This window comes from Perissodus microlepis, chromosome 1 (assembly GCF_051167445.1).
Source record: "Perissodus microlepis isolate ML-2025 ecotype Zambia chromosome 1, ASM5116744v1, whole genome shotgun sequence".
In the NCBI taxonomy this organism is placed as follows: domain Eukaryota; kingdom Metazoa; phylum Chordata; class Actinopteri; order Cichliformes; family Cichlidae; genus Perissodus; species Perissodus microlepis.
In genome coordinates, this window is record NC_140461.1 from 2,396,506 (window position 1) to 2,420,453 (window position 23,948).

The 23,948-nt window shown below is 42.8% G+C and overlaps 3 protein-coding genes and 1 long non-coding RNA gene across 4 annotated transcripts; 3 read left to right on the forward strand and 1 right to left on the reverse strand.

Moving 5' to 3' along the window:
• Positions 1–1,269: 1,269 nt before the first annotated feature.
• il17a/f2 (interleukin 17a/f2) lies at positions 1,270–3,981 on the forward strand. Its single transcript, XM_084924539.1, has 3 exons — positions 1,270–1,393; positions 3,272–3,426; positions 3,534–3,981. Exons 1-3 carry the CDS (start codon positions 1,358–1,360, stop codon positions 3,766–3,768), a joined length of 426 nt encoding a protein of 141 aa, XP_084780665.1. The 5' UTR covers positions 1,270–1,357; the 3' UTR covers positions 3,769–3,981.
• Positions 3,982–9,028: 5,047 nt separating this feature from the next.
• On the forward strand, positions 9,029–12,668 carry LOC146393104 (membrane progestin receptor beta-like). Its single transcript, XM_084926386.1, has 5 exons — positions 9,029–9,313; positions 9,399–9,511; positions 9,645–9,801; positions 11,769–11,984; positions 12,143–12,668. The coding sequence occupies exons 1-5, from the start codon at positions 9,029–9,031 to the stop codon at positions 12,452–12,454; spliced, it is 1,083 nt and encodes a 360-aa protein (XP_084782512.1). The 3' UTR covers positions 12,455–12,668.
• A 4,288-nt stretch (positions 12,669–16,956) lies between these two features.
• LOC146393105 (uncharacterized) lies at positions 16,957–22,078 on the forward strand. Its single transcript, XM_084926446.1, has 5 exons — positions 16,957–17,075; positions 17,234–17,294; positions 18,777–18,837; positions 20,416–20,490; positions 20,594–22,078. The coding sequence occupies exons 1-5, from the start codon at positions 16,957–16,959 to the stop codon at positions 20,875–20,877; spliced, it is 600 nt and encodes a 199-aa protein (XP_084782572.1). The 3' UTR covers positions 20,878–22,078.
• On the reverse strand, positions 17,001–22,183 carry LOC146393106 (uncharacterized). The gene is made up of 3 exons (XR_014800104.1): positions 22,075–22,183; positions 20,059–20,130; positions 17,001–17,088 (listed from the first exon to the last, which is right to left on the reverse strand). It is a non-coding gene; the product is annotated as an uncharacterized LOC146393106 (long non-coding RNA).
• Between the last annotated feature and the right edge of the window lie 1,765 nt (positions 22,184–23,948).

Below are 23,948 nucleotides of genomic sequence, written 5' to 3' on the forward strand. Positions count from 1 at the left end.
TGGGGGGATTTTATGCCTTTTATTTCAGAGGAAAGAGTCAGCAGGAGATAAAGAACAAAGGACTCCTGGATGACACCACAGGACTGCAGACCTCGACACAAAGCCAACCAAGTCTTCTACGTATCTGTAAAGCAAACCTTCTCCACAATGAGAAGCAGCGCTAATGTGGAAAAGCAGCTTCTGAACGACATTGCTTCTTATTTTTTATTACAAATCAGAAGTTCAGAAAGCACATCGCAGCCTCGCAGAAGTTTCATGTCCACGGACACAACTTTTCCAGTTTTCTAACCTTCCTGAACACCATTTGTCATCTCTCCGTTCTCACATGTGATGATTTCATTATTTAACAAGGACCAGAAACACTTCTGGAAGCTGGAGGGACCTTATCAAATAGAATAAACTTGGTTAGATTTAGGTTAGATAAATGTTGCAGATATGAAACCTGCTTCCTGTTGAGATACATCAGTTGCAAAAGCAGTGCAGGAACGCAATCAGATTAATTTTTTTGATCAATTTCGATTGATCCGGATAAAGATAAGTGTGCTGGAGCAGAGCGGCGTGTTGGTCAGGGTTGGAAGCTCTGAACCTTCTGCTTGCAGCTCTGCAGGTTTCCCCTCACGCTCCAAAGACATGCTCACTAACGATCGTAAACTGGCTGTAGGTGCGTCTGTCTCCAGGTGTTTGAGATCTTTTGCCCTCTGTCAGCTGGGAGAACTTTCCCCACCACCATGATCGTAGGTGAGGAAAATGGATGGAGCTGTTGTCCAAACAAATTACTTCAGGACGTCTCTGATCGCAAATGCTCCTTAAAATTGAACATATGTAGTTTCTGCTCAGGTAGACGGTATGGAGAACACCTACATTCTTGGCAGGAAGACCAGAGTTTGCTGTGCCTGAAGGAAATGACCAAATAAAGAAATCAGTGATGATCTCAGATCATCAGAGAGAAGCTGAGCGTACACTTATTAACACATTTAATGCAAACCGTGGACACTATATTACAGAAAATAAAAAAAGTAGAATCTGTTGTCATTAAAACAAATTCTGTTCTTTAAATTGATGCGACCAAATCTGCCACACTGAAAATAAAATTCAGCTTCTACTGTTTTACACGTTTTTCCTGTTTTTCTGTCACAGATGTTATCAGTGCAGCAAACGTGTTATTTTCATCTGACAGACCGCCTGTCAGGCTTTCATCGTGTGATTCAGATGGTCTGCAGAGATAACAGGAATCTCCCGTTTTGTTTCTTGAGCTGTTATCATCTCAGAGATCAGGCGTGATCACATCTGATCAGCATAAATTGTGCTGATCTGAGAGCAGTCGCACACAGACGCTGGACGGGACCAGAGCAACATCATGAAGCTGCTGAGGCACGGCGTCTACACTCTGCTGGTGAGCATCGGCTTTATTCACTCTGATCATCTGTTTACTGAGACTGAAAGATGAAAAGCCAGATTATATTAGTCTGCTGGAAATTACAAGCAAGAAATTACTCACGGATGATAGTCGCAAAGGTCAGATTGGGGATGACTGGTGAGAAGTTCCAGCGCAAAGTAAATTTAGCAGTTTGACTGTGAAATTGATCAGACTGGAAGAACCAGCAGCGGCTGAAAGGTTTTACTGGGTTCATTTAATGGATGGACATGAAAAGTGTCGCAAACAGAAATTAGTTCCAAACAGTCTTTTAGAGATGTCGTTAGCTGGCCTCTAGAAGAGTCAGGTGTGCAGCGCAGGTGTCAAGCTTTCCAGAACTGGACCCAGCGCGGGTCTTTAGGCAGGTGAGTAAATTTAAACTGGTCAGAAAACGCTTTTAATAAAGTAATGTTTTACTTCACGTTTCCAGATAATCTCCTGTACGGCTCACCGGGTTTATAATAATTATAATGTGTGTGGCTAACATAATATTTAATCAACTATAACAGTTTTTGGTATTTTTACCTAATAGTTACACAGTCATGACGCGTAATAGTTCATCCCGTCCTAAAACTCTCCGTGAAATCGTCCTCCTGCAGACACTCTGTGTTTATTTATATTTAAAACTGAGTTTTGTGTCGGCTGCTGCTGTTTAATGGACTATCATGTCTTTTTTTGTGCTTATCATGGTTCTTATTTGACCCTGTAGATTTGAAATTTAAACCCTGTTAAAACAGCGTTTAGAGTGATGAAGTTTGTCGTTGCTTAAATTGTCATCATCTCACTAAAAAGTATAATAAAATAACCTTTAAGGGATGAAGTCCGGGGTGTCTTTAGATATTTTTATAGACTCTCAGCAGCGCGCTCAGGTTAACAGATGCTGATGGAGGCTCGAAGCATGTCAGGTTTGGGATTTGATTTCCATCTTTTTCTGAAGAATCCACAGAATCTCCTTTAAAACAGTCCAACCCAGCATTTCCATCCAGCTTCAGGGTGACGCTCCTCTGGGCAACACCATGGATTAAATCCGGATAGACTTAATTAAAAAGAGCTTGTTTGTGTTGATATTACATCTATAATTGTTGTTGTTCTCACATTTTCACTCTGGATTTGAACTTTGTTCTCTGTGTGAGTCTATCGGTCTGTCTCATCACTGCCGAGCAGTTTTGGTCCACTCTCGGTAACAGCGTTGCTTCAGTTCATCGAGGTTTGCACCATTCGTTCATGCACAGCTCTCTGGACTCTGGACCACTGCAGCAGCTTGATTCTTTTCTTTTTCAGCCATGCATCTTCAATCTGTTTCTAATTCTAGAGTCAGAGATGGAGCTCTTGGGTTTGAGCTCAGGGTGAATTTGCTGGTATGTCTGCTCCTGGGGGGATTGTGGCATTGAGTGTGTTAACATATACACCTGTATATAGAGGTGGTCCCTCGGGTCATTAATCAGTTAATGAAGGGCATTTGATTGGCTGATACTTACCCTCCGCTTCACATGGAAACAGTGAGAGAGACTGTCTTTTTCACACGAATGGACTTTGAGGAATAAACGCTCTAACAGTCTTTAAAAGGCAGAGTTTAAAACTGTGAAACAAATAATTTTTAGTATTTTAAGCTTTTAGTACAGACTAAAAACTTACTGAGAAACTTGCACAGATGAGCTTCACTAAGAGTTCCTACGAGGTTCGTACTCTTCATACTAGATTAAAAGTTGAAACCACTGAACGATGTTTCAAACAGGCTGAGGATGATCAGAAAGCTCTGAAATACATATATGTATGCAGAAAAATGTAAAAATGGTTGAAATAGTTGCATTTAGTAAAACCCAAGATTGTAACTTGTTGGTAATCTTGTATATTCAGGTATGTTGCAGTGCATTGTGGGTCGCTCACTCCGAGGTTGAAACTGAATCTGCAGCTGAATGTGACACCACGCTGACGTTCTCCTCCGAGATCACGAGCTTGACTGAAGGAAACGGGGACATCCACAGCAGATCTCTGTCGCCGTGGAACTGGACGTGAGTAAACTCATGAATGAATTTGTGAATAAATGACTGAATGAGTAAAAACAGAAGCAACTCTGATAAATGTCTCATTTCACTTGTTGCTGTGTTTGTTGACTCAGGCCAAACACGGACAGAAACCGAATCCCCAGGACGCTCTGGGAGGCCGAGTGCAGTACCAGCTTTTGTTCCAGTCCCATCCCGGGACAGAAGGACCAACACAACCTGAACTCAGTCCCCGTCTACCAGGACATTCTGGTCCTGACCTCACACAATGGCCGGCGCTGCTACAAAGCATCGTTCCGCTCTGTGGCGGTCGGCTGCACCTGTGTTCGAGCCGAGACCGATCAGAAGTGAAGCCCAGGAAACAGAAATGTTTCGAAATAAAAGGAGCTAAAAAATAAGCTAATTGAAACCTGGTCATTTCATTCTTGCTGTTTTTGTTGTATTTATTTAAAAACTGCACAGTGCGTGTTAATATCAGATGTGCCAGATTTGAATCAGCTCTTCATTTTTATCTATAATCTCTGTGCAGGTAACATAAAAAACACACAAACAAATAAAAACTACGTGGAGTAAAAAATGATGACAAGTCTGGTTTGTTTGAGATCAGCTTTCATTGTATGTGCAGCGTCGATCTGAGAAGTGCCAAAATAGTTACTCCCCTTTACTGACCTCACATTTTACTCACATTTGGTTCCCCTATCAGGCCCCTTGCTGTCTACTCTAGCAGCAGCCCTAACACCAATCCCCCTAATAAATCAACTGAAAGTATTGGGGAAAGTCTATATAAAACTTTATACATGAAACTGCCATGTTTTTTAAATGATCGAAGCTTAAGAGATTGCCTTTATCGATTTTTTTCCCGGAAATGGCCTGATGTGCTTGGATTTGTGTAAATTAAATTTTAAATTGTTGTTGAAATTTTCAGTCATACTGTTACACCCGAGCCCAAAGTGAGTCAAAGTTAACTGAACTTGTTTACAGTGTCATTAGTTGTTTCATAAACATCACACTGTAACGTCGGGTTGTGTTTAGTGGTTGAGAGGAGGCGGCAAAACACTTAGCAGGATAGTCGAAAGAATACACACTCATGCTGGCTTTGGGAATTCCACAGCGTGTTCTTTAATACACGTTCCCTTCGTCAACCATATAAGCCCGGTTGAACGGCTGCAGCTTAACAAACAGCGCACAGTGTTCGTACAACCCATACGTTGCAAAAAAAGGGTGTGTGGAGAGGTAAAACAAAATCCGTCCCTCCTCATGCACTAGCGTGCAAGCACATGTCCACACAATCACAGAGAGAGTAGTGGCGCATACGGATGACAACATTAACCCTCGACTTGGGTTGTCTTAAAGAGACACCACACCATTGTGACTGTTACAACACACTGTTCAATAATTAGTCAAATTAATGATTTTGAAGTCACTCTTGAACCTGAGTCAGTGCCTCTGTAAGACATAAGAATGTGTGATTTTGAGCGTGTCATTGTGTGAAGACTACTGCATCATCTGCGTACATTGGAATATTAATATTTAGATACATGTTAATATGAAGTGCAAAGAAAAGTAGTCCGAGCAAAGAGCCTTGTGGAATCCCTGCAGAGTGAATATATGCACATTGCTTTCTCTGTGATAGAGAAATCCACAGAACGGCTTCAGTTCAGATAAAACTCGGTGTTTGATTGTGTGAAATGCTGTTTTCAAGTCTGGGTTTGGATGATTACTCGTTTTTGTTCAAGCAGAAAATAACATTTTAATGTATTTTGTACAGTGAAAGACATGACTTCGTTTGACAGTAACATTACAGGAACAGTCTTGATCTCTGAATGATGGCGTGTGAATATAACCAAACAAATCAAACACGAAACAAATTAAACATGTAGTTGTGGACTTGCAGTTCTCTCACCACCCACCAGTGGGCGTAGCAGAACTGCTTTTCTCCTCTTTTTAAAACACAATTCTTCTACAAAGCTTGTTACCTTTTACAGTTTTGTTTTGGCCAACATTCTTAAATATTTTATCATCTTACATTTTTATTATTTTAGAAGAGAATAAAATAGAATAGAATAGTTTTCATTTAGAATTTGGAAATATAACTAAAATAACAAGAGAAAAAAAACTTGAAGTTTACAATTTTGCTTTGCTTTGTCTCTTTATTTTTTTTGTTGAATTAGTCTCCAAATTTACCATCATGTGCACTGGACGAATTAGAAAAGTTCCTAATCTTTCCTTTTATTAATCTGACGTATTTAGAGAATAAATGTGACGTTACTGTGTGGAGGATTTGGTGGTGTATTGGCATGCACGCTGCAGCGAAGTGTGCATTACTGCTGAGTCTCATGATGTCGGAAATCCTCTGCAGAGAAAAACTTGTTCAGACTGAAATCAGCCCTAATTAGCTGAAAACAAGAACACATTGTGGAGTGTGTGTGTGTGTGTGTGTGTGTGTGTGTGTGTGTGTGTGTGATTTGAACACTCTGACAGCAGGCCCAAAGACCCGAACAGAAAACAATAGAAGTGAGTAGAAAATAAGTTGTGCAGCGTAGCAGCGAGCAGCTCACATCCAGGAGACGCTCAGGTAGGTTTGATTTCCTTCTTGTCCTTCAGATTCTGTGACCTCTGACCTTTGTACAAAGATGATTGAAGCTTAAGTGTTTCCAAAGAAAAAAGGCATTTGAAGCATCTTTAAGCCAAAGTTTGTTGAAGCTGAACAAGCTCCAATCAAAGCTGTTGGACTGCTTTTAACTCAATCTATTTGCCACCTATCTGTACATTTATTTCCCTCTCATGCACAGCGGGGTAAAATAAGTACTGAATACCTCACCAATTCTCAAAGTAAATACATTTTTAAAGCTGCTATTGATGTGAAACAATGCAGTACACAGATGCAAAGAATTCAAACCATAGATGTCCATAACTTGAGTTATGTGTATTAATTAGAAAAACATAGGGAAAAAGTATTGAACAAGTTTACTGAAATGTATCTAATACTTCGTGCAAAAGCCTGTATTGGTGATGACAGCTTCAAAACAACTCCTGCACAGAGAAACTAGTCTCACGCATTGCTCAGGTGTGATTTTGGTCCATTGTTCCACACAAACAGTCTTCAAATCCTGAAGGTTCTGTCGACCCCGCTATGAACTTTAGATCTCTCCATAGGTTTTCATTTGGATTCAGGTCAGCTGATTGGCTGGTTCATTCTAGCAGGTTTATTTTCTTTCTCTGAAAGCAGCTGAGAGAATCCTTGGCTGTGGGATCATCGTCCTGCTGAAACGTCCACCCTCGTTTCATCTTCATCATCCTGGCAGATGGCAGCAGATTTTTATCCTGAATTTCTCTGTACATCTTTCCATTCATCCTTCCTTCATTTATATGAAGTACCGTATTTACCGCACTATAAGGCGCACTTAAAATCCTTCAATTTTCTCAAAAATCAACAGTGCACCTTATAATCCGGTGCACCTTATGTATGAACTGGTTGTGCTTATTGACCTCAAACTGATTTTATGTGCTACACGGCGCTCAAAAATCTGTCAAAAAATGTTTTAGTGCGACTTTGGTAAGCTACGAAGCTGCAAAGCTTGATGGATTGTTGGAGCATTACGGTACCGTAGTGAGGAGCCTCGCAGAGTAATCTGGGTCCAAAACTCCGTCCGCTTTCAGGTACCAAAGTCAAACGAACACTGAGAGTTAAAAACTGTCTAAATTCTTTCTTCTTTAATAAAATGATCAGCGTTGCTGCGTTACCAGGTGTAACAATTAAGTTTAACATCCAGGCATCCATGAAAACAGGATTTATTAAATGTAACGGAGTTAGAAGTTAGCAGGAAGTTAGCTCGCTAGCTTCCTGCTAAACTTGATATAGCATGTTCTGACTGAGAGATTTCTGAAAAAATTCAAACGTACAGCTCTGCTATCACTTCCAACATAAATGAAGACAGAAAACTAAACAGCAGTGACGTTTGTAGGGTTACTGAAGTTGGGCTAGCTGGTATATAATGATGTGCTACGTGATCGCTAGCGACACAGCTATGTTAGCATAACATAAACACAGTGAAGCTGGAGGATGAACGCTAACTTTTTTCCACCTGATAAAAATTAACGCGAGGGTTCCCGATGGTTAGGGACAAATGCCAAACTTCAGTCAGGAGAACAACTGAGATAATCCATCCACAATACGAGGTTAGTCATTAATATACTGCAACAACACGGGAATAGAGCAGCTGCCAGAGAATTCAACATTAATGAATCAATGGTTCAGAAGTGGAGGAAGCAAGAAGAATGAGTTGAGTAAAGTTTGACTTAGTTTTGTTTGGATTAATGTGCTTTGTGCTCCGAAAAATGCATTATGCTGAAAAACAGCCCTGCGCCACAATGTTTCCACTTCCAGACTTGACTGTTGGTGTTTTTGGGGTGATATGCTGTGCTTATTCTTTAGCAATGGACTCTTGCATGGTGAACGTCCATACAGGCCATGGTAGTTAAGTGCATAACTTGTTTTCTTTGAAACAACGGAACTTGTTGATTCCAGGTCTTTCTGTAGCTCTCCACAAGTGCCAAGTATCCAATGCCATTAAGTATGTTTTACAAAAATACAGTTGTGAAGGTGTTGAGAGAGCTCACTGGTTTTATCCATCATGAGATTTTACTTGTGTGACACCTAGGTGATGAGACACCATTTTTATAGGCCATCAGTTGGGAATGAACCAGCTGATATTAATTTGCAGTAATTACTGATTTTCTGAAGCTGATGCCCTTTCCATGCCTTTTTGAACCTCCCTTTCTTCATGTGTTCAATACTTTTTCCCTGGGCGATCGTGGCTCAAGAGTTGGGAGTTCGCCTTGTAATCGGAAGGTTACCGGTTCGAGCCCCGGCTTGGACAGTCTTGGTCGTTGTGTCCTTGGGCAAGACACTTCACCCGTTGCCTACTGGTGGTGGTCAGAGGGCCCGGTGGCGCCAGTGTCCGGCAGCCTCGCCTCTGTCAGTGCGCCCCAGGGTGGCTGTGGCTACAGTGTAGCTACCATCACCAGTGTGTGAATGGGTGGATGACTGGATATGTAAAGTGCTTTGGGGTCCTTAGGGACTAGTAAAGCGGTATATAAATGCAGGCCATTTCCCTGTGCCACTTTGCATTATTACACATAAATTAGTTTATGGACATCTGTGGTTTGATTTCTTTGTATGTGTGCATTGGATGGGTTGTTACCTACATCTGGTGAGAATTTCATGTTAATATCACCTTTAGAAATGTATTTATTTAGAAAATTTGAGTTTTAAAATAAATTACTTCAGAGCATTTTACTGGTATATTCATGGTAAAAATTTGTTTGATAAACTACAAATATTTGACATTTTAATGACAAATATCTCTGCTGAATTACAGCCATTTCCCAGCATTAAACTTTTATTTTACATTTTATAATCTGGAATTCCCAACAGATAAAAGCATAACAAGGATATAAGCTTTACAGCTAATACTCTCAGCTTTTTGGCTTCCAAATAAATTTGTAATTTAATTTACTGAAGTGTGAATTTCATTTTCACTTAGGGGTAATCAAACAGAACAGAATCTTCTTATCATTTCCTCCTCATCCAGCTGGGTCATCTCCCATCATGCCTCAGGTGTCGTTTGCCCATCCCTCGCTCTGTCTTAACTTCCTCCCTCTGCTGCACCGCCTCCTCCCATCCAACCCCCCTACCGTCCGAGACGTGGATGTTCCCCCTCTGTTTCGGGAGCGCTTCATCCTGACGGGGTACCGTCCCACGGGCATGTCGTGGCGGTGTTACGCCCTCAGCCTGTTCCAGATCCACAATGAGACACTGAATGTGTGGAGCCACCTGCTGGCTGCCGCCTTCGTGGTGCTCAGGTTCATGGTGTTCGCCATCATGCGAGGAGGGGTAGGATATTTACAGACGCCCTGATCTTCTGCTGCATGATGACATTCTGTTTGACTTCTTGTTGTCTGACCTTTGACCTATTAAGGGAATCCTGGGTTTCCGACTGCAGGGTCCTGAAGGTGAAGGTTTTTCTGTGGATGCCTCCTCTCTACCTCTGGTCCTCTATGTTCTTTCTGCCGTCACATACCTCAGCTGCAGGTGAGTGATTCATTCTTTGGTCACCAACAATAAGAAAGTGTTCCTATATATTTGATTTGGGAATGATGTTTGAAGTTTAATGTAAACATTTTAAATATTGCAGCTTTAACTAACATCGTGTTACCTCCTGCAGTGCTGCCGCTCACCTGTTGCAGTCCCACTCAGAGCAGGCGCATTACTCACTATTCTTCCTGGACTATGTGGGCGTGGCCGTCTATCAGTATGGCTGTGCTCTGGCTCTCTGCCTGTACAGCTCCAACACTGCCTGGAGACAAAGCATGCTGGGACAGGTTTGTTTACAGATATTGAACTATGGTAATATTTGATGGCTGATTGTTGGACGTCTGCAATGTTGGTTGATTTTTTGGACGGCCTGGTAGTTTTCTGGTAAGGTAGTGGAAATTTAGTCTTGACTGACTGACTGGATGGAGGCAGGAGGTTGGACAGTTGGATGTTACATGTTGGATAGTCTGACAGTGTTATGTTTGGGTATTTTCACTGAATGATAGATGGCTGGATACTGTGATGGCTGGGTGGTTGCATACTGTGTAACTATCATGATCCAAGTGAGTGTCTGCTGTTTTGATGTGTTTCTCCATGCTGGCTCTGGTTCTCCAGTATCTGCCCATGAGGGCAGAGGCTCATTTCCACATTTATCATCCAGCAGTGATCCATCAGTGGCAATCAGCAGGCTGGCATTTAAGACCAGCTCACCCTTCGTCTCATTGCCAGTCCGTCAGCTACGGCTGTAACTTGGCTCTTCCGTCTCTTGTTATTTGCCTCGTTGAATTCTAACTGCTGTTTCCTTGTGTGTCCAGTTTGTTTTTGCCGTTCCTGGAACTAAACTCCGCTGCAGCTTGCTTTACTTGTCACTTTCTTCAACCATTAACAAGACAATTGGAAGATTTTTGCACAACTTTCGAAGCCAATTGGAAATTGCTCTTCACTGTGTTACACCCACAACCCTTCTACCTGGTCCTCACAACTTTCATGGACTGAATATACTTATAACTCACTTCTCTCTTCTGCTATAGGTCTCTTGCCTTTTGAAGCCTCTCTAGGGTACCAACCCCCTCTTTTTCTACAGATGGAGCCTGATCTTACGGTGCCCTCAGTTTGCTCCAGTCCACTGTGCCCGTCTGCTAGTAACTGCTAGTCTATTGTCCCTTGAGTCTGCTTTCATGTCCACTTCCACATATCAGCCTTTCACCCCCTGACAGTTAGATGACTGTATAGTATATGGATAGTTGGATGGTTTGATAGTATAAACATTGGGTGTTTGGATATTGTGATTGTTGGACAGTTGGATTGTTGCATTTTGGATAGATGGATTGTAGGACAGTGTAATGACTTAATGGTCTGAAGGCTGGATGTTTGGATATTGATATGGTTGTATTTTTGGGGAGCAGGCTGACTGGCTAGTTGGATACATGGACTGCTAGATGGTGTGATGGTCAAACAGTTAGACGAGTCGATACTAGGTAGTTGGATGTTGAATACTGGTATGTTTGTATAGTTGGAGAACTTGATGGTTGGATAGTTGGGTAGTTAGAATTTTAATAGTGTGAAAGTTGCACAGTTCAGTGATTGGCTGTTGGATGACTGGATGGTTGGATAGTTTAATAAATGGAGTCCTGGACGGTTTAATGGTTGGGAATTTGGTTCATTTGATTGTTGGATGTTGCATTATTGAATCACTGGATATTGTTATGGCTGTATATCCAGTGATGCAACTGGATATACCTCCCAACTGGAGCTAGGAGGTTGAATAGTTTGACTCATGGACTGTTAAATAGTGTGATGAGTGGACAGTTTAGTGACTGGGTGTTGGATGACTGGATGGTTTGTAAATGATATTGGTAAACAATTTGATAATTGGATATTGGATTGTTGGACGGGTATAGCTGTATGGTTGGAGATCTGGGTGGTTGGACAGTTTAATGATTGGATGTTGGATAGCTGAATACTGTGACTGTTGGATATTGGAAAGTGGGGTTATTAGATGACTGAATAGTGTGAATGTTGGACTGATGAACCCAGTGCAGGCTGGACAGGTTTGTTCACGGATGGACAATTTGGATGTTTTGTAGTTGGCTTATTTAATGGTTTGATGATTACTTTGTGGACAGTTGGATTTCTTATTGCAATGATGCCTGGATGTTCAGATGGAAGGGAAAACATGGTTAGAAAGGTTTGTGTTTGAGTCTTCCGTCCCATCGGTATGTTCAGATGTCCTGATCAGGTTTTTGGATTTCAGGTCTTCCTCCCAGCAGCTGCCCTCCTTGCGTGGCTCTCGTGCACCGCCTGCTGCTATGCAAAACTTCGTTTCCGCCGTCCATACCCCCTTCACAGGAAGCTCTGCCAGCTGATCCCAATGGGTGTGGCCTACCTAGTGGACATCAGCCCTGTTGCCCACCGTCTTGCCACCCACAGCTGGACAGGCAGCCCTGCACTACCATTGCACTTCTTGCAGGTAGTTCCTTTTACTTATTTCTTTAGTCATGGATTTATTAGACCTAACAGTTATATTTATTACTGGTTAGTAATTTTGGGTAAAAATATTGCACGAATTGTTCTTATTTGTATATTTTTGTGCTACTGTCAAAAAGCTTTCTGTCATTTTTCCACCAGGTGGTGCTGTTTATGCTATCCGCCTTCTTCTTCTCTTGCCCCGTTCCTGAGCGCTTCTCCCCCGGCCGCTTTGACATCGTCGGCCACGGACACCAGCTCTTCCACATCTTGCTGTCACTCTGCACACTGGCCCAGCAGGAAGCGCTGTTCCACGACTTCCTATGGCGGCGGCCGGCGATGGTCAGAGAGTTTGGAGAGGAGCGCCTCCTGCTGGCTTGCGCCTCCTTTCCCTGCCTGACGTTGTGTTGCGCCTTGACAGCCCTCGCCATGAGGAGGCAGGCTCAGGCACAGCTGATGAAAGAGCAACGATAGAAGAGGAAAAAGTTTGTGTACAGGAAGTCTCTTCTTCTTCTGAGGGACTGACTCTGCAGTGGAAGCATTTCTTTACTTTTGTTGGTTTGGGTTGTTTGTTAGCATCAGATGATAGTGATGCAGACCATCATATTCCTGCACCGAACTTCTGGTTCTTCTGGTTTCTCTTTTTTACATTTTACTAAACAAGGACTAAAATCAAGTGACCATTTAACATTATGGGACCAGTTTTTAATTTCTGTTTGCAATAAAGCAATATTGTCTATAGTTTGTACGTTTATCTGTTAGCTGTACACTGTTGCCTCACTGAGCTCCAGGTTGGGGCCTTGATTGAAAATAAATCTAAAACCTGTATTTAATAAGATAAGATAACCTTTATTAGTCCCACACGTGGGAAATTTGTTTTGTTACAGCAGAAAGTAATAATAATAATGGATTGCATTTATATAGCGCTTTTCGGGACCCCTCAAAGCGCTTTACAATTCCACTATTCATTCACACACTGGTGGAGGCAGCTACAGTTGTACCCACAGCTGCCCTGGGGCAGATTGACAGAAGCGAGGCTGCCATATCGCGCCATCGGCCGCCATCACCAGTAGGCGGTAGGTGAAGTGTCTTGCCCAAGGACAAAACGACCGAAACTGTCTGAGCCGGGGCTCGAACCGGCAACCCTCCGATTACAAGACGAACTCTCAAATCTTGAGCCACGATCGCCCTCCAAAGTGGACAGTGCAAAGTTATATAGCAAAAATTAGAAACACTGGAATAGAATAAGAATAAGATACTATATACAATAGATTAAAATAATAAGATAATAAAATACTAAGATAACCGTTGACTGTTCTTCCTTTAACAACAGTCTGTAAGCATTTGGGAACCAAGGGTTTGCATTTCTGTAGTTTTGTTGTAGTTTTTGCCAAAGGATTCTCATTCTTGCTTGTTTTAGGACTTGAGCCACATGTTTTTAGTGGTTGATGGTCTGGAGTACTTTCAGTTTAGCAGGCAGATTTTTTTTTCCTGCGTAGCCGTGCAGTTTGTGTCGGCGTAAAGGACGGTTTCTGTAGTACCTCTAAAATTTACAGCCTGTCGATTTGTATGAACAATCATTGTCTGGAGTGTAATCAGTGTAATCATAAATGTTTATCACGCTCAAATTTACATTTTCTGATTAAGGGCAAGGAAGAATGTTGATTTCTATTGGAATATTATTATTTTATGTTATTAAAAACCAACCTACCAACACCCCATATTTTACTAAAGCTGATTCTCCCTTTATCTATCAAAATGAAATTTTAGCTGACATTTTACAGTAACTACAGGGTTTCTATGGACTTTAACACCACAATGCACGTATGACAGCATCCAGACAGGAAGCTGAATGCAGACTGCGATAGAGAAAAAATAATGTGAATTCACTTTATGTCCTTTAACAGCAAGGCTGCTGTTATCTGCCTCTCACAGTCCTCAAAGGGCCTCACTCTGCCAGTCAAGCAGAAAGTGTCAGTTGCACAGTTCGGGTGGAGCTGCTCTTGGTGCTCCAGTTTCAGTTTGATCTCGGTTTTATGGAGCTTATCAGTCGCAGCTGCCTGTGGTTAGAAAGACGCCATAAAATGTAAAACACACCCCCCGTTCAGCTATCAGGAGAGAATATCATTCTCGGTTTGAACACTAAAATTATGAAACAAAGCCACTTCTGAAAGCATTTGTGGCTGTATTATTGACAGCACAGAGTAAATGCTTAACACAGTGATTATAACAGATGTGTGAGGAACCACATGGACAGGTGAGGAACATCCTGTTCACATATACTTGTACTGTAGAGCAGGTCAAAGTTCATCAGTAAATCAGCAGTGAAACAGCAAATACGCAGAGGGTGTTAAAAATAAAAAAGCAGAGATATGAAAACATTAAAGCAGAAAAAGAGGCAGCAAGTGAGCTGCTAGCCTGTAGCTCTGTAAAAATAGAGGTTTCAAACAGGTTGATTTGCTTTACCTTCTAATCGAATCTGCTATGAACAGAAAATCTTTAACAAGACAGTCTGTGATGGTAGGTTTAGTGCCCATTAAACTATGATAATGCTGAAGCCTCTGTTGGATATTAGAGGAACTGCAGTCTTTCTGCACATTTCTGAATAATTACCGATTTTTGTTAGCATTAATAATCACACATTTTTAGATTTCAGCAAAGACTGCAACATTTTGAATATGTGCACTTGCAGTCTTTGTGCTTAGCTAAGCTAAGCAGGTCTCAGTTCCTGTGGGGGAATCCGGAGTCCTGTGCAGTGTTTGTGCAGTGTGTCTTTAAGCAGCTCTCACAGCAGAGTGTTTGTTCAGTCTGTCAATGAGTAAACGTGCAGCAGGAACAAACCCTCATAGCACCACTGAACCTGAACACACAGCTGTCTGCACACAGGTACGTCCACACTGCTTCTTAAACTTTAGCGCTCATATATTAAGAAAGTAAACTGAACTGTTGGAACACTCAGAGCTGCACTCGTACTCTGGAGCTGCCTGCAGTTATTTAACTGACATGAATGTAGATGAGAAAGTTGATGTGTTTTAATTCACAGACATACAGTCATAATATCAGTTGTAAAGGAAATTAATGTGCAAACACTAATTATCCTAATATTAATGTGTCAAGAGATATCATAAAGTAACTATTTTACCAAGTTTCACATCTGAGGTTCTGTTATCTGTTACTTTTCTGAGCTGTCTTATGTGATAGCAGCAGCATCAGTGTGTTCTTGATTTTCACGTTTGACGTGAAAAATATTCTCATAGTAGCACTTTTAAGACCAGGAAACAGGTTAAAAGACAGACTGGCATCGTTTGGTATTCACACCAGAAAACCAGAGACAGATGATGAGGCAGCGGGCCCCCAGCTGCAGACCCCACCCTGTTCTATGAGGAACAGGCTGAAACAAAGGGCTGTAATTTGGGGTTTTGTGTCTGTGAAGAGGCCAACTGTTGTGGCTGCATTGTCTTTTATCAATACAATGTTGCTGTTTTGCACTTTGTCAGAACTATTTAGGGTCTCTTTATGGACTCTTAATGTCTCCTTTACTTGTTTTACGCCTCTTCATAGCTTTTTTTTCTTTTTTGACTTGTTTGGCATTTTTCTGGGACCTCGCCGTGCTCATGCATACAAAGATGGAGCGGGTGGAGCGACAGCACCACCTCCTCGTACAGAACAGAGGAGGCTTCGCTGGAAGGCAAAGGGGCTTGCAAATGTGCAGAAACTGTGGCCCGGCAGGATAAAGCAGCTTAAATTGCTCACCCATCAGGATGTGGACAAGGGTGTTGCCTGAGCCATCAGGTGATGTGGGCTGACCTTGAGATCAGGTGACCTGCTGGGACTGCGGCTCGCTTTTGTGGACTCTATAGGCTCGCTTTCTTTGCAAAAACAAAAAGAAAATAAACAGAAAGGCAGTCGTCTCCTTCATACGTGGAACTCCGTCTCCAAACAACTGAGAAAAGAGAAGAAATCTTAAAAAGAGCAGCCCCCCCCAAACCTTTCACCACAGCTCTGATCATCATCGCACATGGTGATGATGTTTCCTGTTTTCATTCATTTATTCTAATCTCTTCATGGTTCGCCTGCTCTGTGGCCTTACTTCACTTTAAGTTCAGTCTCAAGTTTGATGGACTACGATGTGTCTGCGTATTTGAGTCGCAGCTCTGGAGACAGGCATTGGAGACAACAGGAAGTTCCCCCTGCGCAGAATAAAAAACAGCCCCACCTGTTGAAACATTTAACTGATGTTTTGTAACTGCAACATTTAACAGAATTCAATTCAATTCAATTTTATTTATATAGCGCCAAATCACAACAAAAGTCGCCTCAAGGCGAAGAGATGTGGCGTGATAATCAGTGAGGTGGATACGTGTTAGCTTGGCTGTTTGCGCCTCGTTTCCTTTATTACAGTGAAATAACTGCGCTAAATGCAGTTTTTTCTAATCTGAACATGGCGTTCTCGCACCGCGACCCACCTCCGGCATCTGCTTCACTGTTTGTGTAACAGGAGTCGGTCAGGATGATTCAACCGGAGCTCGAGTCGCCGCTGAGCTGAAAGAACGAGTACACACCCGACGACGGACCGGCCATAAAGCACACACAGCGTCACGTTTGATCCACGAGTGTGTTGCTTTGTGCTTTCATGACTCAGGGCTTTAGCACACATGCATTAATGATATCAGTAAATATGAGTTCGTATTTGCTCAGTTATGTTTGAAGAGCGCATTTAAAGCATTCCTTTGATATGAAAACAGATCAGGTGGAATTTATGTGGAAGTCTGCGAGAAGAAGGAGGAATAAAGTTTCTGACCTTTGACCTCTGCTGATTGTTAGACCTGTTAATGATCAGAGAAACTGAGGATAATTTACATCTGATGCTAATTAAAGTTCTTTACAAAACGCTAAAATGCAAAGAGAGTTTCTTGGAGGTCATAAAGTCTCCAGGTCGTCCTCACTCATCTGCGTTTTCTCTCCTCTCAGGGATCATGGCAACCGGACCAGACGCCATCGAGCTGTGGCTCCTGCCATCAGGAGTGGTTAGCTTCTTCATCCTCCTCCTCATCCTCTCCATCTTCCTCACGGGTCTCTGCAGCTACTGCAGCAGGTCAGCAGACTTTCTACATCACAGAATGATGAAATGAATGAAAATGAAAAGTTTAACTTTCGTGATTATCAGAGTCAATCTTAAACAATCCAGTAATATGTGAAATGGTCAGTGAATCATTAAAACCTGATCTGACGCTGTTGTTTGTTGTTTTTCAGACATTCATTTGAGCTTCAGGATCTGGAGGTGAACAGAACCCCGTCAACGCTCATCAGCGTGGTAAGAGACGAGTTTAACGACCTAAAACCTCTGATGGGACGGGGCGTGGCTTAACTTGTAGTCTAAGGAGCTTGAGAAAGGAAAGCGTCTGGACTTCTTTAAGTTGCTTGAAGACGTTTCACCTCTCATCCGAGAAGCTTCTTCAGTTCTAGGGTCAAATGGTGGAGAGTCCCAGGCTACGTCCACACTGGCCCGGATAGATTTGAAAACGGCGTTTTTGTCTGAAAACGCTCCGCGTCCACACTAGCGTTTTCAGTCGTTTTCACAGAGTTGTGCGTCCACATTGAAACAGCCGAAAACGCTTACGGTTCCAGTCCTGCGCATGCGTGAAATGCAAGAAGATTCGACCTGCCTCATTTCTGTCTGCCGCTTATTTACTTTCCGGCTCGTTGAAACGTCGCAGCAAAATGTCGAGGAAAAGCAGCGAGTTTTTAAAATGGACTAATAATGAGGTGGAGTTGTTGCTGCGAGCAACACAAAAGTACAAAGTTGCAAAAGCGAGTGAGAATTACAGAATTTGAAGAAAAGCTCTCTGGAGGATGTGCAGACTGATATTAATCTTTAATAGGGCTGTCAAACAAAACAACTGCTGCATAATGCCCTCCGCTATCTTAGTTTAATTGGTCACATGACTGCATCATATGACTAAAATGTGTCATCGTTTTAGAAAGTCTCCGTTTTCGCCGTCCACACTGCCACGCCCAAGCACCGTTTTGAAATGTATGCGTTTTTGAGAGCGTTTTGAAAACGCTGTGTTTTCCTTCAAGCGAAAACGCCGTCTCAGTGTGGACGGGAGGCCGAAACAGAGAGAAAACGATGCGTTTTCAAACTAAAATGCATTAGTGTGGACGTAGCCCCAGATTTAAGCCCTTTGGGAGTGTCCACCCCAAGAGGCACAATGGACCCCCTAATGGTCCTCTACCTAATCACACGAGCCATTGTGAAACTTGGCCCCACCCTATCATGTGATTTCCTGAGGTCAGATGACCCAGGATGTGAGTGGGCATTAAGGCGTCTGGGAAGGATCTCAAAACTGGATTATAGATTGCAGACAGTTGGTGTCGTAAGCCCCGCCCTCTTTTCAAAGATGGCCGTTCACAGTGGACATAGATGCTTCTTTCACTCCTCTTTCAAACCATCTGTCTTCTCTGTCCAAAATGTGAACATTGGCATCCTCGAACGGTTGACCTTTGGATACAGATGGACAGCCGAGTCTTGTCCCGTGGAGGTGGGTCTTCTAGGTAGGGGATCATTAGGGGGTCCTTTGTCCCTCTTGGGGGGGGGACACTCCCATAGGGCTTAAATCTGGGACTCTCCAATATTTGACCCTAGAACTGAAGAAGCTTCTCGGATGAGAAGTGAAACGTCTTCAAGCAACTTAAAGAAGTCCAGACGCTTTTCTTTCCAAGCTCCTTAGACTACGATGACCTGGATGACTGAGAACCTTCACAGACATAGTTAACCTGTCGTGTTGATTGACAGGTGAAGCTGGAGGAAGTGAGAGAAAACCCAACGATCAACGAGATCCAGAACGACGAGAAACGTGAGCAGACGTTTCAGCTATACTAAATGAAGTTTTAATGAAGTAGTTTCATCACATTTTCAGGTTCGTGCAACTGAGTTTACTTCAGTTTTATATAAGCAGCACCAAACTGCACGTGGAATGAAGTCAGGGTGGAGGAAGAGCTCACAACACCTCCAGAAAATAAAAGTTTTTGCAGAAAAATGTCTTTTACGCGTGAGTGCACAGAGGTAGACGAGTAATGGCTCTGAACCTGACGATCGGAGGTGAAATGAATACCTCCTGTGCTGGAAACGATGACCGCCATGGAAAATAAGTCAGAATTTACTGCGCTAACAGCTACTGACCGTCAGCGAGAGCCGATTCAGCTCCACAAAGATATCACATCAGTCCTCCCTCAAGCTCATCCTTATGAAGAAAACCCTGTTAGGGTCCCTCCCTGGAGGAGCCTCCTGGGGGCGCCACAGACTGAGCAAGGTCCCTCTGTCCCATCAAACACCAGGCAGACAGCAGACTTTAACTAAAGACATTTAAATTATACGATTCATGAGGTCAAATGAATGATGAGGCTGGGAAGACTGTTTTAATAGTTTCAGAAAAAAAATATGAATGATTTCCTGTGTGCATTCCCACCTTTAACATAACTTTATTCTTCCAAAGGAAAAATAAAGAATCACAAAAAAGAAGCTTTCGACCTCGGGCTGAAGGATCTTTTAAATTTATTCTGCATTTAAAGGAGAGGCACGTTTCATCTGTAGTCTCATTTTTCGTGCGCAGAAGCAGGAAGGACGAGATGCTCTGTGATTATCAGTGGAGCTGATTTAACACGAGGCCTGCAGAAATCATTTCATCAGTGTCCAAATTTAGGAGGAAACAGGAAGTATGATGTTGCACTGATCCCCTGGTGGCGTGGCAAATTTCAATGTGTTGCCATGAAGCACCAAGCTGCTGTAGATCAAATTGTCCAATCAGGGTTGAGCAGCAGCCAGCTGCAGACCCTAATTCCCTAAATCCCTGACCCTAATTCGCTGGAGGTTTCTTCCTGTTAAAAGGGAGTTTTTCCTTCCCACCGTCACCAAGTGCTTGCTTAAAGGGGCTCGTCTGATAGTTGTAATATTGTTGGGTCTTTACATTACAATATAAAACACTTTGAGGCAAGTGTTGTTGGGGCTAAATAAATAACAACGACTTGAATTTAATCAATGTGCTTTTTAAAAAAAAATAAAAAGATGATGTCCTCACCTCTCGCTGTCTTCTCTCTCCGGCTCCCGATGTCCCGACTCTAAAGTCCCGACAGCTCCATCGTACCTGAAACTAAAGAATAAAACAGATGACACGAGTAAATATAAGTAAATAAGAAATATTCCACATGTACACAAATGAGGCTCATTAACAGGTTCAGTAAGAATATTTAATGGAGTTTTCGTGTAGAACAAGATGCTTTTAGTTTGCTCTCATGCTCGATTTTCTGGCTTCAGGCTGAATCGCTTTCATGAACTCGTGATATTATTTTTTAATGAGAACACTTAAAAATTAAGAAACTTGGTGAAGAAACTCAGATTGCTGAATGTCCCATGATGCCTGTGTTTGTGTGTTCAGAGTCACGTCCTGAAGAGGAAGTCTCAGTGCAGTTCACTCCCTGGAGGAGCCACCTGGGGGCGCCACAGAGCCAAGGTTTTATTCTCTGAAGGGAGAGAACGAAGAAACCACAGAAACTACTTTTATTGATCATCATGATCTGATCATTAGTTCCTAACTGTCGTCTGTCTGTTCACAGATCAAAACGCTGACCACATCTACCACGCCATCGGAGGACACGGCACCAACCTGGACATATCATCACCAGCAATGCCGGCCAATCACAAGCCAGCCAGAGCACATGACGCCGCTCTGGAGGATTTTAGCAACTACGACAGGGATTCGGTTTACGCTCAAGTCAGCAAGAAGCTGAGCTCCAGTGCTTCACCTCCACCTGTCCATACACCTGCGGAGATACCGGTGCAGGAGGAGGAGGAGCCTTCACCTCCGCTGCCCGAAAGGACGGCAGAGATGGAGGGATGATGGATGAAGATCGAGAGACGGTGTGAAGAGACAGAGAACGAAGGACGCCAGGTCCTCCCGCACGCATCATTAACTCCAAAACCTGAAAACTACATCTGCCAATCAGAGTGCTGGAACCCTAACACTCATGACATCACAGCGTCAACATCTCAGCTTCAGCGTCTTGATGTGAGGTTGAATTTCTAATGCCACTGAGGCTTTAAATGAAAAAGAGACACGTGTCACACGTGGAGTGACATCAGCGACTCGCTGAATCTGAACACAAGTTCAGAGAAAAAAACACGGAGGACGATTCAGGAACAGCAAAGATGGAGGGAAGTTTCTCTTCCAAGGAGGGAAAAATAGTTTTCATCTTTATTGTAGTTCAGCAGAGTTTTCAAGCATTTTTTAAAATCAGATTTGAGCCGATGCACGTTTTTCAGAATCAGAAATACTTTATTAATCCCGAAGGAAATGTCCTGATTTTTATGTCCCAATGAGCCTTAAAATTAAACACAATTTAGATAACTGGCCAAAAAAGTGCCAGAGGCTGTTTCAGAGTAGATGCTAAGTGGCGAGAGTTGTTTCTAGAAGGACTTTGGGGCAGATACAAATATATATTTATGTATTTATGATATACAAACAGTGTGACGGCCTGCAAGAAAACTGCAAAGAAAGCAAAAACACGTCTACATGAAAGGAAAGATGATGAAGGACGGAAACCTTAAATAAAGTTATAGAAAACTATTTTTGAAAGTCTTATGAATGAATTGTTGTTGAGTTGTTTTCAAAGTAGACCCATAAGGTGAAACCTTTACCTACACTAGGGTAGCCCCATTACCATTTTGCCCTTTTTGAGAAATCGTGACATTATCAGCAAAATGCATCGACAGGCAGTGTGAGAGCATCGCCCGGACACAGATACCTGCTAATTAGTCCCAAAGAATTTCACCCAAACTGGAGCTCCGCCTTCTTGGACGGTCTGTTATTACAGTGACCTCACAGTAGACATATAATTGGTCACATGATGTCATTACAAATGCCCCAAAAGGCTCCAACAGCACAAACATGGTCCAGAGGTCCAGTTTAGGGTCAGGTGAAGCCTGGCTAGCAGCTACAGCCACCAGTGTCACCATCCACCTATCAGTCAAAGAGGCCACGCCCCTAATAATGCAAACTAAGCATTAATAAACTTTAAACAGCTGTGATGAGGCAAACCTGTAATTTGTGGCTGTGGCCATCCAAGTCCACTGACAGGAAGTGTTCTCAGAGAGAGCCCGTCCTCCTCCAACCAGGCCAAACCTTCATGGGGTCTTCCTTTCCGCCACCACTCCCACTGAGCAGCGTTTGAGTGATCTTGCTGGAGTGTAACAGCTCTCAATTGTCTCAGTGAGGGAATAAACTACAGCATGGCGGTGGGTCACATGACTTGCTGTTTGAGACACAGGAAAGGAACCAGAGTAGATCAGTTTACACGTTGTCACATTTTGCTGCTTCCGTTTATTAAATCTTCCCTCAAAGCCGACATGTTTATGTCGGATTTCACTGCCTCGTGTCTAACATCGTGACATCGGTGTGAAACACTGAAGCTGAGCTTCTCTCACCATGTGCTGTTTGTATATTCCTGTAATCAAACCGTGGCCCCATCCTTGTGGTGACAGGAGGTGATTTCTTCTTTTCGTGACCTTTATCATCTGACTGTAAGTGAAGTTACAGCATTTAGAAAGTCACGCTGAGTCACAGTGAAACCAGGAGAGGATGCAGTGGCGTCCAAATGACAGCTGAGTCTTTGTTTGGACATGTCTTCGCTTCTGAGACGCTTCTGCTCTGTGAGGACGATCTGTCCGGTCCTTGTAAAGACACATTCAGGTCTGAGACTTTTCAAAGGTCCACACAAACACAGACACAAAGCTTCTGTGGAAGAACAGGGAACTTTTTCAGCAAGTTTTAAATGAAAGAGGAAGTGAGGACAGTTTTGTAAGGAGGGAGGGAATTTCTGAAGCTTTGGGACATTTTTGTAAGGTGGAGATGCCCTGCAGAGCTTTTGTAGGACTTGTCTGACAGAGTTGCACAGATGTCCCACAATTATCACAGATGACACATCACCCTCAGCTTAAGCTGACGACTCCATGGCAAAGCCTGTAGCTGTGTGATGTGAGACGGCTGCGCCTCAGTCAGGGACAGAACTTTAAAGGTTTGAGGTCCAGATCCAGGTTCAGGGATCTGTGAGAGTGCTGCATCAGTGACAGACAAACAGGGTAAACAAGTGTGTGTGTGTGTGTGTGTGTGTGTGTGTGTGTGTGTGTGTGTGTGTGTGTGTGTGTGTCAGATCCTGTCATGATGTGAGTCAGAGTTAATCAGAAGAGTTCAGCTGATGACTAAAAACAGTGAAACTATCAGCAGGCACGTTTACCACGTCCATCAGCTGCCAGTGGACGTATCCGTGGAAACGAGGAGTCTTCTTCACACACAGACGTTGGTATTGCAACCACAGAGGTGAAGAAAAGAAACGCACCTCCTGACTGACATCATGTTACGCACAGCAGTTATGAATGAGCTGATTTTGGGGTGGGGTTCGGCTATGACTATTTTCTGGAGAACAGAGTCCTCCTGTTTTCTGTCTTCACTGAGTTTAACATGTCACAGCGGCGGACACTGTTTACATCATACATGCTTCTCTTTGGTAAAATTATTAGGAAACACATATTTTTTCATTGCTATGCAGATAATAACCTGTCATATTCGACTATTTTTATAGCACCAACTCACCTCGAGGCGCTTTATATAAGAAAGTAAAGTTAGTTAAATCACAAATACACGATATTGTGAGAAGTATTCACTCACCCATCCAAACCATTGAATTCGGGTGTTCCAGTCACTTCCGTGGCCACAGGTGTATAAAATCAAGCACCTCAGCATGCACACGGCTTCTACAAACCGTGACAGTTTGCCACCTGTGCAACAAGTCCAAATATTTCCTCACTACTAAACCTTTCACGTTCAGCTGTGAGTGGGATTATATCAAAGTGGAAGCGATTGGGAGTAACAATAACCACGCCATGAAGTGCTAGGCCACGTAAAATCACGGTGTG